Here is a 15,169-nt window from a genome sequence, read left to right as displayed (position 1 = left end):
CAGGATGCAAACACAAAGAGAGGGAGCACAAAAGATCACTCTGCAAATAACCTGATCTGTTTCAGACACTTGGAGGGGAAAAAGAAAAACATGCAGGAATTTCAGCGTGCGGGGCTGGCTACGGCAAATCATCCACACACCCACACCCGTGGGGGCAAATTTACAGAGCCGTGCGTGGGAAGGTGCACATTAATCCACCTCTGAACAATGGTTATTTTATCACTGCACTTCAGTGTCTGTTTTAAGGTCTCTGCAGCTCTTCCTTTGTTCCTCCAGTCCTTCCTGGCTCTGCTGGTTTCACAGAGCAGGTCCTGTCTGAACTGCGGGGTTGTGTCTTGTGAAAGAGCAGAACATTATCTGTCCAAAATGCCAAGGGTGGCTGTAGCTCACTAACACTGCTCTCCTTTTCTCTCCCTAGGTGTCATATGCCCGTCCAAGTTCAGCATCCATCCGGGATGCAAACTTGTATGTCAGCGGCCTTCCCAAAACCATGACCCAGAAAGAATTAGAGCAGTTATTCTCACAATATGGGCGCATCATCACCTCACGGATTCTGGTTGATCAAGTCACAGGTTAAAAGAAAACTTTTCTTGATACGTGCATGGTTTTTTTGGAAGTGGCAAAATTGCAAATGTCTGCAGCTGGGTTTTTTTTGACTTCTAGTGTAAAATGCTTATAAATGTAACTAGAGGTATAACTGCTACCTCTTTAATGAGGGACTATCAAAATACAGAATATTATTTACTTAAAATATTGGGATTGGGAAGAGGATTTTTCTTTACAGGACTTTCCTTAATTTGCAAGCCACCTATTGTGTGAAGTCGAACCCAACATTCAGTTTGTTCGTTGCATAAATGAGGCTGTTCCTACGAATATTCATCTCTTTGCATGTTTTTACTTCCCAGGGGTTTCTCGAGGTGTGGGATTTATCCGTTTTGATAAGAGAATAGAGGCAGAAGAAGCCATAAAGGGACTAAATGGCCAGAAGCCTAGTGGTGCTACAGAACCAATTACTGTGAAGTTTGCCAATAACCCCAGCCAGAAAACAAGCCAGGCACTCCTTTCACAGCTGTATCAGTCTCCCAACAGACGCTACCCTGGACCACTTCACCACCAGGCTCAGAGATTCAGGTAATTACCTGGAAAAGAACTGAGTTCCACCAGCAACAACAGTGTGGGGCAGGTGCTGTGCAGGAAAAATATGCTTTAGTTGCGTAGGCTGACCTGATTTTGTTTGTAAAATTAAATATTCTTTCCTGGAGAATGAGGAGGAAAATCTGCTGACAGCAGTAGTCATGTTGTATTTACTAAAACAGCTGAAGTACTGTACGATCAGATCTCATGAAGGCTCATAGAAAAAGGAAGGACAGAATAGAGTTACTCTGGTAATCAAATGAGCAGTGACTGTCCTGTTCTTTCTCTCTTTTTGGGTAATGCTTTTATTTTCTGCTATATTACTACAGTTTTGATGCAGCTTAGACTTTGATGTTAATGACAGTGGATTGGTAGCAGGAAAAAAGCTGAGTCTGTCCCAGTCAGCAGGAGTATCATTAAATTTATTAGCCTGAGATATCTGCTCTTAGTATAAAGAGCCCTTGTATTAGTCTTTGGTGTGAGTCTTCAGATGCTTTTGGGGATGTTTTATGCTTTGCATTCTGAATACACTGTTTCCATCTGATGCATAAGGCAGTGTTAGCAATATGTGATGTTCCTATTACTTTCATACTTAATAGTTCTCAGGCAACCCAGCTTTCAAATAAAAAAGTCTGCCTTCAAGAAAGAAAGCTTGGACATATTTGCATAACTGAGTTGCACACTGGCTTTAGAAAATTATTCAGAAGTAATTTTAGTTTGTCAGTGATGAAAAGTGTTAATGAATTAAAGATCATAAAAAGTCATTGGATACATTAAATTTACACTTGTTTTTGTGTCTTTGGCATGCAGCTGTGTCCATTTATGTTATCACTGAATGATTCCATGGACAGAAGGACTTTATTGTGCTGCCATGGGAAGCAGATGATTATATTCTGCAAAATTTGGTGGTCAATTTAGATTGACATGTTATAAAGGATTAATGCTAAATAATATATAATAAAATGGGGATAATGTGTTATATTATAGCAGATTATCAGGAAATTTTCCTGCTCCAGCAGTTTTGGACTTAATATTTTATTTTGAAGTTAACTGCAAATATAAAGCGAGCAATTGAATTACCAAAAAAAATGTTGAATTATAAATAAAAAAAAAGACAAATCCTAAGTGCATTTTTTAAAACCAACCTCTGTAGGTTAACCTTTTCTCTAGACTGTAGACAAGTTTAAAAAAGGCTTTAAATGCTCTGGTGGAAATTTAAGCACAACCTCAGACTTAACAAAGCAGGCCGGGAGTTGTTAGGCTCCTTAGATGTGTGGGAAACTTGTTGAACGTTTCTTCTTTGAAAATGGAACACTATTAATAATAGTTCCATTGAGCGATCTTGCCATCTGTGAGACATTAACCCAAAGACCCTCCTTCTCTTTTCAGGCTGGACAATTTGCTTAATATGGCCTATGGCGTAAAGAGGTAATTAGAATTCCACAGATTGCCAGATGTCCGTGTTGGCACAGATTGGTGCTACAATTTATTTTTTTTTAATTCACTAACTTTATTTTTTTTATCCCTTCTTTTCTTCCACCAGCATGTCAAATTCTTTTTAAGTTTGGACTTCAGTTGGTTTTGTTACTTTAAAGGCCTCACACGCGAGTTCTGTGGGGTTTTTCAACCTTTTTTTATTTACAGGTGGGCTTCTCAAATGGTTTAGGTGCCACAGCTACAAGCACTGAAATTGCAGTTGCTCTGCTAACTGGTGCTTTTTCCAGAACCAAAACTATTAACTTGAGTTTTTAACAAATCTCTGATCTGATAATGGAAAATTTAAGTCAAAAATCAGAATTAGGTTGCTGTTGTCTCTCACAATTAAGACTACTTTTCTCCCACATCTGACATCATAAGTTTGACTTGAAAATACAGCTGTGTGCACCTCAATCAGCCCAAAGTTTCTTTTGTTACAGGTTTAATACTTTGAATTTTTTTTCAGTCCTTGAATTTTTTTTTTTGTTGTTTAAAATATCTGTGTGTTTGTATGTGCACGCATGTATGAAAGCTCAGCTGATCTGTCAACATTTCTGCTGTTCCATGAGTATGTTTGGTAGCTAAAATGAGATTATGTGTTGTTAGTGTTTCTTTTAATGGCAACATCAGAGTAAGCAATCCTTGCAGCAAAACAAAGATGTAGTCTTATTCCTGATGTTACTCTAAGATGTCCAGATTAAGATGAGAAAGTACTACTTAATCTTCTGAAATGGTCTACTCGCCACACTCGAAAATTACTTGAGCTTTTGTTTGAAGCTCATCCTCTAAAAAGGTATGGTAAGTATGTCTTTAGTAGCAGACAGTAAGGTGGGGTTTAACCCCTCAGTAACTCAGCACAGATCTGAACTCTTGAGTATGCACAAGAGCAAGTCCAAACTAGAGCTTCTCCCCAGCAGCACCAGTGCTGGTGTTCATGGGCACGTTGGTTGTGTTGGGACACCCTTAGTGCTGATGGGGATACAGTGAGTCAGACCCCCTGCCTGATTTTATCACACCCCGTCTCCTGTGTTCTCCCACCCTATTTGTTCCCTGATATCTTGTCAGAAACATGGAAACGCTCCCAGGTGAGTGTCTGTCCAGGTGCAAGTCAGTGTCAGAAGGGTGGATTTGTTCTGGGAGGTTTCCTTGGGTCTTTGCTGCTGCTGCTCCTTTGCTGGAATTGGGCTGGCATGGGGTGCAGGATAGGCTTAGCCTGAGCAGAGGAAAAGAGCAATTACCTGCCTTTATGGGTTATACATCTGCTTTCTCAACACTGTCTGCAGTGTTACTCTAAAAACACAGCAGTGTTCAAAGTCATTTTGCAGGCATCTTAAATTAGTTCTTATCTCCTCTCAGCAAACCTTGGCAATTGTACCTGCACTAGCAAAACCTGAATTTATAGGTGCAAGGTCACAAAAAATACCACACTGGTAATTTCTGAAGCTGCTTCAGAAACAGGAGATTGGCTCTCCCTGTTCTAACTGTGTGGTACTGATGGAAAATGAGACATGCTGATGTGGAAAAAAGGTTTTATTGAGGCTAATTTCAGATTGCTTGCTAGAAGCAAAGCTCCTTATGCGATAGGTGATCTTGTATTTGTGTCATACACTTGCACCAGTTTCGTGCATGTTTTGTTGGATTTACAGCAGCTGCTGTGCTCATGGCACATAAATAGTTGAAAGCTGCTCCTAAAGGTTTCCAGGGAAAAGCTGCTCTCCAGTGAACTGTAGGAAACTTTAACCCTTTGCAAAGCCTTACAATGCATTGTGACACGCACAGCTTTGCATTGTGCAGGTTTTACATCATCCTTACTTAGAGCATGGTGTATCCCGCAGTATTGTATTTCACATTAAATTTAAACATTCCAGAAAAGCAGTGTTTGCTGGCTTATGTATGTTACTGGCACAGTCAGCACTGGCAAGTGATGGACTTGAAGTCCCATCTTCCAGATTTCAAAATGAGCTGAAGCTGTTGGCTTGTACAGGCCCTGGCTGTGCCTTATTTCCTATCCTTATTTCCACCTGCAGTGGAAGGAGCAGTAGAAATTGGCCTTGTCCAGCCTTTCTGTGCTGAACTGTTGTGATAATGTCACTGGTTTCACTGTGAAGGAGAGAAACTAAAATGTGTTGAGATAAGGATTTGCAAAAGTGAAGTTGAGTTGGAAAATTGCCATGGATTTTTAATAGACTGTCTGCAAACCTTCCTGAGGATCTGATGCTGTGAGCATTTGTGAACTGCTCATTTACAGCACAGCTACACCCCAGTGATGATCCTCAGCTTAAGATGTATATTCTGAGTGTCTTCTTTTTCCCTGAATATACATAAAAAGTGCCGTCAGGCGTCAACAGAACAGTGAGCAACCATCAAGTGTGTAGTTCCCTTTATGGTTATTTAATATACACTGCATAATATTGTGCAGATTGCGAAATGTGGAAATTATTACAAGTGTAAAAAGTTTTGGAGAGCACAAGAACTCGCTCAGCAACAGAGTCTCTCCCTCTGCTCCCTCAATCATCGCTCAGAAAATCCTGAGGAATTATTATTCCATTTTGGTATTGAAACTCATCATATTGAAGGTACACGTGAAACTGGATTTTTAAGACGTTTCCTCTGAGCAGTTGTTATTTTAAAACATATCCCAAAGTGTAGCTTCAGAAAGCATGTCAATTTTTTTTCCACCCTGATGAAAGGAAAATTATGTTGATCCTGAGGGCTGATACTGCTTAACATCTTCATTAATAACCTGAGTCATGGGCTGCGCTGCGCCCTCCTCGCATTAGCGGGTGACACCGAATTGGTGAGGAGCAGCGGCTGTCACTGCTGCTGGCCATGGCTGCCACTGGGGAGACCTTGGAAAGCTGCAGGAACACGCTGAGATTTGGGAAAGGCAAATGTAGAGTTGAGCCCCTGACTGCTGCTACAAGGGGCTTTAGAAAGAAGGTGAAGCCAAGTTTTTTGCAGAGATCAGATGCAGGAGGACGACCATCAGCAGTGACAGGCTGCAGCAGGGGAAATTCCACTTGAGGATAAGGGGAGCTCATTTTCAGTGAGGATGGAGCCCTGCAGCAGAGGCTGCAGGAGCAGAGTTCCTGTCCTTGGAGATTTCCTAAGCTTCCCTCTGCAGGGCCATGAGCAGCAGATCTCATTTGAGAAGTTTGCCTTGTTTGGAGCAGGAGGCTGATCAGATGATCACCATAGATCCTGCCCAGCTTTTGTTATCCTGTGATGGATCTGTGTTCATAAGCACCTGGCTTTACCTCAAATATCTGAAGACAGCAGATAAAGTCCCAAAGGACAGAGAGGGAGAAAACAGTAGGGTGCTCTATTGAATTCTGGGAGTTAGTCCTTGCACTGACTTTTTGAAGGACCTGAAGCCTGTCGTGGAAATGAAGCCTCACAGTATGAAGGTATCAGTTGATGTGCTCATTAATTATATTTATGTTCTACTTATCCTACAATTGCTACATAAACCTTCTTTCATATGTGGCTGGCTTTAGGATGCTTTATTACCTGGACTTTTTCCCCAGTGTACGTCAATTAAGGACCATGTTAGGAAGACAAATAAAATCTACCACTTAGAGACATCTCTCTAATAGTATTTTTAGCTGAAGAAGCTACCATTACTGCTGAATCCTGACAAAGGCATTTCTTATTAATCTTTAAAATAGGTCTTGAAGTTTGCTTGGGTTTTTTCACGGCAGACTAGTAGGAGATGAAGCATTAGATCTCTGTCCTGAAACTTATATCAGTGCTGGAAATAAGTGGCAAATTTTTGCAGGCCCTTTTTACACGAGCTGTTGTTTATCACAGTGTGTGCAGGCCCTCTCTGACTCAGATTGTCCTCAAGCATTTATTTTCTGAGGTCTTTGTACACATCTAAGCAGGGCTCATCCTCGGAGGGAGCTGCATTTATGCCCAGATTTGGCGATTTCATTTAGCACAGCTCCCCTCCGCTTCATCAAGAGCTAGAGAGGAAGGGTGGCTCTGTGGTCATCTCCCAGGGACAGGATCCAGAACCTTCATTGGCTTACTGACTTTAAAGTCTTGGACCCCTATAGCTCCTGCCAAGAGATGTATTTAGAATAGACCCCTCTTTTTGCTCGGTAGGTTTTCTCCGATCACAATTGATGGTATGACGAGCCTTGTGGGAATGAATATCCCTGGTCACACCGGGACTGGATGGTGCATCTTCGTCTACAACCTGTCTCCTGACTCGGATGAGAGCGTGCTGTGGCAGTTGTTTGGTCCCTTTGGAGCGGTCAATAATGTCAAGGTGATCCGTGATTTCAACACCAACAAGTGCAAGGGATTTGGCTTTGTCACCATGACCAACTACGACGAAGCTGCCATGGCGATTGCCAGCCTTAATGGATACCGTTTAGGAGACAGAGTATTGCAAGTTTCCTTTAAAACCAATAAAACCCACAAATCCTGAATTTCATATCCTTACTTACTAAAATATATATATATAAATATATATACGAACAAAACAAAACAAAAAAAAAAACTCTTCAAGGCTTATATTCAACCATGGACTTTATAAGCCAGTGTTGCCTAAGTATTAAAACATTGGATATCCTGTGAGGAACAGGAAAGGATTTTATAATGCTTAGAAAAAAAAAAAACCTTTGATGCATTGAATGTTCTTTCATAGCTGTCGTTGTTGAATATAATATACATAGATAACAATGTGCAGGGATTTTTACCCGGCCAGCTAGTTTTACTACCTTCCTTGAAGGTGGGTCTTTTTAAGATGACCATTCACTCATTTGAAAAAATAATAAAACAAAAAACAATTTTTACGAACTAATGGGATTAAAAGCGAGGAAAAAAAAGATTTTTTGTTTTCTTTTCTGTTTTTTCAAAACATTGATTGAATCAGATTGGTAAACCCCCCACGCAAATTAAAGAGGAACAATAAAAATTGCAAAAAGAAGAACATAATTTTGCAACTTTTTTTATTTTTCCTTTTTTCTTTTGTATCATGTGAACTAAACAGTCTTCTGTTAGGGAATGGGGTAACGGGGGATACCTGATGACATAACAATTTAAATAACATTAACAATGTTGCCAAAGAGGTGGTCTCTTTGCTGAAAATGGGTTTCAAGAAAAATCTATTTTTATAAAATATAAAGAATTTTTACAAGAGAATCTGGATTTGAGAAAAAATATTTTGACTGGCTAATTTAGGGGAAATTGACAACTTTGTCATGTTCATACTGCACTGGTAACTTTTTAGAGATCAAGATGTGTGTTTTAAACTGGATTAGTAGATTGTTTTTTGAAGGATGGGCTACAAACAGATGATCTTCGTATCTTTTCATAGCATGTAATAAAAATATTAAATACAGTACGGGAGAGTGTTCTTCCCAGGCACGCAGTTACCCACAGTCAAAACCCAAAAGCAAGGAGATGAGTTGCAAGACAGTTTTTCTTTAAGTCATCAGTATGGGATATCAGCAGAACAAAAGTTAAAAAAATTAATTTTTTGATCAAAAACTTCCTTGGTTTGAGCAGTAGGTGCTACAAAATTATTTACATATCTTAGTATCATAGTTAAATGTAATGTGTTTAGAAAAAAATACATTTGCTTTAAATTTGTTAAGAATTTTCAAATTCACTTTATAGCCCAAGCTAATATAATTGGGCTGTGTTGGCACATTTGGAACACTGTTTATGTTGCTTGAAACACTTATTTATTTAATTGCCGATGTGATGCATATGGCCAAAATCAAATATAGCTAGTTTGGCTAGTCTACTTATTTGTTTACTTAAACTATGGGAAGAAGCATATTATTGTGTCATTTTGTTGTGTGTGTATGTGTATATATAATATAAATATATATATATATAAAGTTATTTTTTCTTTTGGTTAATTTATTATAAGTTGTAACACTTTGCTAGTTTTGTTTGTATATGTCTTAAAATGTTTTCTTATGATACTTAAGTGACAGAGGTATCAAGGTAACTTGTGTAGAAATATTGTTTGATATATTGTCATGTTTGTTGTGAATATTTTTTCTTACTGCACAGTAGAAAAGAAAACAACTGGGTCTTTATTTTAATGTAATTCAGATTGGGGAAAACAGAGCTAAGGGAACAAAATGACTGAGGGGGTGCTCTCCCATGTCCAGTGCACTGATCATTTTAGTATGTTTGTGCTTTGTACGGTTATATATTTAAAACAAAAAAGGGTCATGCTCTTCCCTGAGTACTAGAAACAGTTACTCGCTATGCATAATCTAGTTGATAGTTAAATTTGCTATTGCTTTTCTTGTCTTGTTATATAAAATCTTTTCAATACAAGTTTAGTCTTAATGGTAATAAAACGTTATGGTTATTTATAACTTGTGCTTATTTTGTGCATTTTTTCCATGCTATACCCACTAACTGCATGTAGACTAAGTATTGTTTTTTCACACTGAAGAGGCAAACTTTTGTAGTAGACAAATAACTAAAAGCAAAGGCTGCATCATAATTTTATCAGTTTTTTACTTTAACAATGTTAGATTTTAGTTTAAAGGAACACTCATTCAATGTTCAGGGAAACCTTTATACATCATCTGCTATGAATGAGCGCAGTTTGCTGGGAAAGTTTTGATGCATTTGCTAAGCATTAGTGGGGAAGGCATGTCAGAATCTTTTCTCTACGATGTGTTTTACTATCTGAATAATAATAATAATTTAAAAAATCTTTCTTAGGACCAGGCAGTTGTATACTTTAGTTATAATGAATGACTTCATGTTAACCTTGCTAGTTTAGATCATTTCTGAGGGAAAGTATTGTAAATGTTTTTTTCATAACCTTGTTGTGTTTGAATTATTTGTACTTTAATTGTCCAGACAATAAATGAAAGTGTGTAGAATGGCTATGGACTTTCCACCTTTTTAAGTGTGTTCAGATGTTTTAGTGTTCCCAGCCGCACCTCAGCCGAGGTCGAGGTTTAGTCTCTGATTCCAGAAGCAAGGTCTTCAAGAGAGAAACGTTCTAGTCAAACCAGATTGAGCATATTCATGATTTGTTTTTCCTTCCAAAGGCCAGAAAGAATCGGCCATTTAATTTAATATGTTGAACACCAAATACCAAACTGTAACTTTCATTTATTTGAATGTGGAAGATGCTGAAGGGTTTCTACTATATACAGTATTTTTACACAATGAAAATATTAACTCAGTCAATATCAACACTTTAAATCATAGTGAGCAAATTTCAGTGATAACAGTTTTTAAGCCATCATTTAGTTTGACTTTTCTATGAATATGCTATGAATGTCATGCAATATGAAACAGTGTACATATTGTCTGATGTACAACAGTATATATGATCACATTCCAAATTTGATTCTTTTCACCATGTGTTATAACTAGAGTTGATACTTCTTTCAGTTGACTTGTTTGAATCTCATTAATACAAATATTCACTTCATGTTTATGTTCTGTAACATTCACTAATTGAGAATATGTACCTTGTAAAACTGCAGCATTGAATTTCGTAACTGAGATTAGGAAACTCTATCAGAGGGCTGGATGGACTGTGTGGTTCTTCAGCTCCTTCACCTATTAATAAACTCGTGTTTTTGTGAGATTAAGTTACCATGTTGGTTATAATAATTAATTTCAAGCCACAGAATGAGTTTGTTCTTAAATTTTCAGCTTGCTTAATTCATCCTTAAATCCACCTCACCATGCCATAGTAAAAAGCAGAAGTGGTTAATTTGGTCTGTTTAAAGACTTGGCTCTGATAAACATCATCCTTCCATCTGCCTATATATGTGTAGACCCATATTTTGATCATATACATATATATACACTTTACCACATACATCAGCCCATTTAAAAGAAAACCCTGCACTTTCCATTTAAGAAAGTGCTATTTTATAACCAGCACTATTTACTATGGTTCTAGCTGCTTTATAGCATTTGTTAGGGTTGTCACCTAATTTTTCTGCTGTCCTTTCTTCAGAAAGTAGCGAGACCAAAATCACGGCATGGTCTGGGTGCTCTTAAGACAGAATACAACTGGAACTGGGGCCAGTTTTGGTTATCTCCACACTTCCACTTACGGGTTGGCTCCTTGTCTTTACATCTCATATGGACCCTGTTTCCCCATGCAGCAGCTTGGTGAGCTCCTGTGAGCTGAAGCACACCAGTAACATGAGGGAAAGGACTCTGCTGGCTTTAGGGACCTGGGATGCAAAGTTCAGTCCCCCTTTTGAGGGTATCACAAATGGGAACAGGCTAAAAACAGTCTCAGACAAGTTGCCCATGCTGCTCCTATGGGAGCATTTTGAGAAAGTTTTACTGAAACGCAGTTTCTGCCCAGCTGGGATCAGAACCACATTTCACTAACACACATTCAAAGTAATCAAGGTTTATATTTCCTTCTTGAAAGGGTAATCACTCTTTCTGCAATTAGTGAGCCTGCTGCATAAATGGAAAACCACCTGGGGGAGGGTGTTTGAAGTGCACTCACTTTGTGTTCCACTTCAGCTTACCTTAGACACGGAGCTGGGCTTGGAATGCACTGAGAGGGGAGTTGTGTTGGGAAATAACATCTGACAGCTCCAAGGGAGCAGTGAGGTACCCTTACACTCACACTGAGGCCATTCAGCTTTCCTGGAGCCCCTGAGCTTGTAGCAGTTGCTCTGGTGTTCCTCCTTTCCAGTGGGATGGGGGGTCTGGATGCACTGCATCAGGCAGCTGCCTGGGTTCTTGGATCAGCTTCAGAATCACTGAGGGGACAGGGACACCCAGGGCTTTTCAGGGAAGCCTTTCTCCATCACCAGGAGCCAGGCAAGGTTGTTGCCTTGCACATCTCACTTGCATGGCTAGAGAGAGGTGAGGGCAGAGTGTGGTGACAGCAAAGGTTTGCTCCCTGCCCTGGACATCTTGCAGACTGAGCTCCCTGCACCGAAGTAATTCATTGTGCATACAGAGCAAAATGAAAAGAGATCAAATCCAGCATAACTTCGCAAAAGCTCTGACATCTCAGACTAATGCAGTATCTCTCTTCTAAAAATACCTGACTTCCTAAACCCAGGAGATGGGATGGAGCTGCTCCAGCTGAGCCTCAGTAGCTCACAAGGGACACATCACCTGGGCACAAACAGGGACTGCTGCAGGAGGGAAACACGAGGCACCAGGAGCACACACAGACACAAATCCTGTGGGATGCAGCACCAGGGCATTGCTGCAGTGCAGCTCCATGCTCAGTGCAGTGCCTTTATCCTGGGTGCTTTGGGGGTACCTTCAGTGCCCAGGGGAGTGGTGGTGCTGGTGCAGGAGGCACTTCTGGGGTGTCTCCAAGAAACACTGTGTGCCACTGGTGTGCTTGAGAAATTCCAGTGGGATCATGTGCAGTACAGCACCAGGGCGATCAGGAGAACAGAAACAAGAGTCACCAAGCTTGAAGTGTTTCTACCTCCTATAAACACAAAACCTGTGTTTTAAAAAGCCTGTTCCTGTAAATCTGCCAGAGCTGAGCATTAGAAAGGGCAGTAAGAAGGAAAGTGCCCAAAAGGGGGGCTCATACAAATGGTAATTTATCTTGCCCATAGTTAAAGACAAGAAATATAACTGGTTCTTCCAGATTAACAATTTTCTAAAATACTCTTTCTGCTCACAGTAGGAATAACTGGGAAGATGGATGCACACACACACGCAACAGCTGCTTTTCAGACACAGTTGGAAGCTTTGCTTGCCACACTCCTAAGGTATCATATATTTTTAAATGCCAGTCCAGCATATTTTAAAATATTTAATCTAAAATTTCATTGAGATTTTAAATATTACAGAGCTGCAAATTTTTTCTAGTGCAGTAGCAAAAAAGAAAATCCTAAAATCTCTATTTTAGTCATTCCACAATAAACCTCCTGTTTCACATCATTGGGGTTTGGAGCTGTCAGCAAGCGAGATCCAGCTACTGCTGCTTACAGTCAAACACAATCTGAAGCGGGCTCATATTCCCTGTCCCAGAGAGCAAGCAAACCCATGTGCTGAGTGGAGCATTGCTCTGCCAGGAAGTCCAGAAGCTTGTTTTTGTCACCAGAACCACGTGTCTTGTCCCCAAGGCCTCCAGCCGAGCCACCAGCCTCGTGCTGCTGAGTCCCCCGGGCCCCTGTCAGGTGTGACACCCTCGTCCTGTCCTGGCTGATCCTTGGGCTGAGCCCAGCCTTGCTCTGGAGCCTGAAGGACAAAGGGGACAGGATTTACTTCTCTGTCCATCCACCCATGGCACAGGGTACCCCGCACTGGAGACTCTCCCTGTAAGGCCATTCTCCTTCCTGGCCCACAGCACCCACTGCATCACTTAACCAAATTCCCTAAATTCCATTTCTGACAAGCCAGCCACAGTGGCCCAGTAGCCATCACTCAGCAGGAGGAGCAGGTGAACCATCACCTCTGGCCTGATTTTGTCCTCCTGAACACCTGTGACCCTGTCCTAGACAAAGCCACATTTTTGGTGCCACCCAAGGCTGCCCAAGCAGTGGTGCCATGGGGTGGTGAGTGCCTGACCTCCCCTGAAATGCTCCCAAGTTCTCTCTCTCCTCCAAGACCCAGACAGGAGCCTGAGATGCTGCAAGGCCAGAGCACTGGTGTTTCATAATGACACAAGAGTTTATCAAATCAGAGGAAACAAAAATCCCCTAAACTCTAAAAATGAATGTAAGCAATGCCATTGAAAGAGCAATCATTTACAAATAAATCCCTGCTAAGGAAAAAACCCTGCCAAAGGAAAAGGGGTTCAGTTTGGAGCCTTGGCTGGGCTGGGGTGTCACTGTGTGTGTCACTGAGTGTGGCTGAACTGCCCCAGAAACCTTCCCAAGCAACATCGAGGCAACCTGGCAGTCCCAAAATACTAAATTTTATTTAGTTTCTTTTAAACTAACACAGTCATTGCCTCCTCAGTCTGAACATCAGGACTGACTAGAGTTGCCACAATCCATTTGTTTTAAAGCAGCACTTGGACTTTTCTTCCTTGCATTTTGTTGGAATTGCACAGGTCCCAGCAAATTGATATGCAAGAATTAGCTTTTTACAAACAATACAATTCTGATTTTAAATCAGCACATGAGACAATTAATTTTGTAAGATAAGGAATCTGTTGCAAATATACAGCAGTACACCCACACATCACCATCTGCTGTGGAGAATTAAATGTACAACTCACAAATTAAATCCTGCAAAGTTGGTGCAAAAAGGTCCTTGCCTTGAATTTAAACAAGGCTGTGGAAACCTGCAAACACATTGCAAAAGATCATGAAAACAATAACAAATTTGTCCATCTGTGAATCAGTTCTAGCAGGGTTGGGGTTTTGTTTTGTTTTTTATATTGGTGCATTTGCAATAAATGTTGCAGCTCACAATGCAAGTTGTACAAACTATATTTGAGCTCTCCTGGTCGGGAAAAGTCACTCTTGGAGGTGCTCCTTACAGGTTCCAGAACTTTACCCCAGGTCTTCTATTCTTACAGTGAAGAAAAACAAAACAAAATAAAACAGAAAATAAAACTCCTTTCATACTCAGTTTATTGAAGAAAAAAAAATTGGCAAATCTGGCAATTGTTGTGGATGTTTTATTATTAGATTTATTAACAAACACTGCTCCACTGAAGTGAGGAAAAATAAATATCAACAATTACTGCTGCCATGAAAAAATTCTGACAAGCACAAATATCTGCATCCCTTTGACTCCCCTGGATCCAAGCCTTCATTCTCTGACTTTGCCTCCCATGTTCTTCTAACACACTGCTCTTAATTTTTTTTACACCTGGCAGAGCCACCTGAGAGTAAGCCACATTTCCTGCTCTGCACTGAGGAGGTGGCTGTGAAACCTTGCTTGCCAAGAAAGGCAGTGAAGCCTCTGGACCTGGACCCACCACTGAAACCCAGGGCTGGGTGTGAGGAGGAGGCTGGAGCAGCTTGGAAGCCAAACTCTCTGCACCTCTGCCTTTTCCATGTTTGGCTTTGACCCCCAGGTCTGCTGGGCACTCGCTGGCAGCCACGGGCTGTAAATGAGCCTGGGACCTGCTCCTCACACTCCCACCAGCTGTGCACCTCAAAAAAGTTGTATTTTGCAGCATTAGGATGACCAAAGCTGTGCCAGTGATCTCTGAAATGCAGGTGCCCTTCTCTTTTATTTTTTAATGGGATGCCAGGAAAACACACTGGCACTTTCCCTGTTACTACTTGATGGTACCAATAAAAGAGCTATAAAGGCTGGCTCAAAGCACACGCTTCTGCCACCAAGCCCATCAGCATCTGCAGTTCTACCTGCACATCCCCAAACCACAGGGTAGGAAATACAAGATACAGCATTCCCCTGCCACAGAAAAAAATTGCTCTGGGTTGGTGTTCTCAGGGATTTTAGCAAGGTGGGTTTTTTTTTTTTGAAAATGAAAATATTTCCTAAACCTTTTCTGAGATTCATGCTGCTTTAACACACACTTATCCTCTCCCACACCTGGGAAGTGCTCTCAGTACACACACCCCGAGTATAATTTATGCTGAAGGGGCCTGCGACATGTTTAACTCAGATAAAGTGTATCCGTAATTAAGAA

The 15,169-nt window shown here is 40.7% G+C and overlaps 1 protein-coding gene across 15 annotated transcripts in view; it reads left to right on the top strand.

Moving 5' to 3' along the window:
• Positions 1-9,480, top strand: part of ELAVL4 (ELAV like RNA binding protein 4) — a 63,871-nt gene extending 54,391 nt beyond the window's left edge. For 8 of the 15 annotated variants that reach the window (XM_012575338.5, XM_030278779.4, XM_030278785.4 and 5 more), the window contains exons 4-7: positions 419-572; positions 906-1,131; positions 2,524-2,562; positions 6,718-9,480. In XM_012575338.5, coding sequence (XP_012430792.1) covers positions 419-572; positions 906-1,131; positions 2,524-2,562; positions 6,718-7,045 — 747 coding nt within the window. In that variant the 3' untranslated portion in view covers positions 7,046-9,480. Of the gene's footprint in view, positions 1-418; positions 573-905; positions 1,132-2,523; positions 2,563-6,696 lie in introns of all 15 variants that reach the window. The other 7 variants (XM_072933037.1, XM_072933035.1, XM_072933041.1 and 4 more) reach the window with 1 other exon arrangement.
• Positions 9,481-15,169: the final 5,689 nt, after the last annotated feature.

The sequence above is a fragment of the Taeniopygia guttata genome, chromosome 8 (genome assembly GCF_048771995.1).
Source record: "Taeniopygia guttata chromosome 8, bTaeGut7.mat, whole genome shotgun sequence".
Taxonomy (NCBI): domain Eukaryota; kingdom Metazoa; phylum Chordata; class Aves; order Passeriformes; family Estrildidae; genus Taeniopygia; species Taeniopygia guttata.
This window is presented reverse-complemented; position numbering and strand designations above follow the sequence as displayed.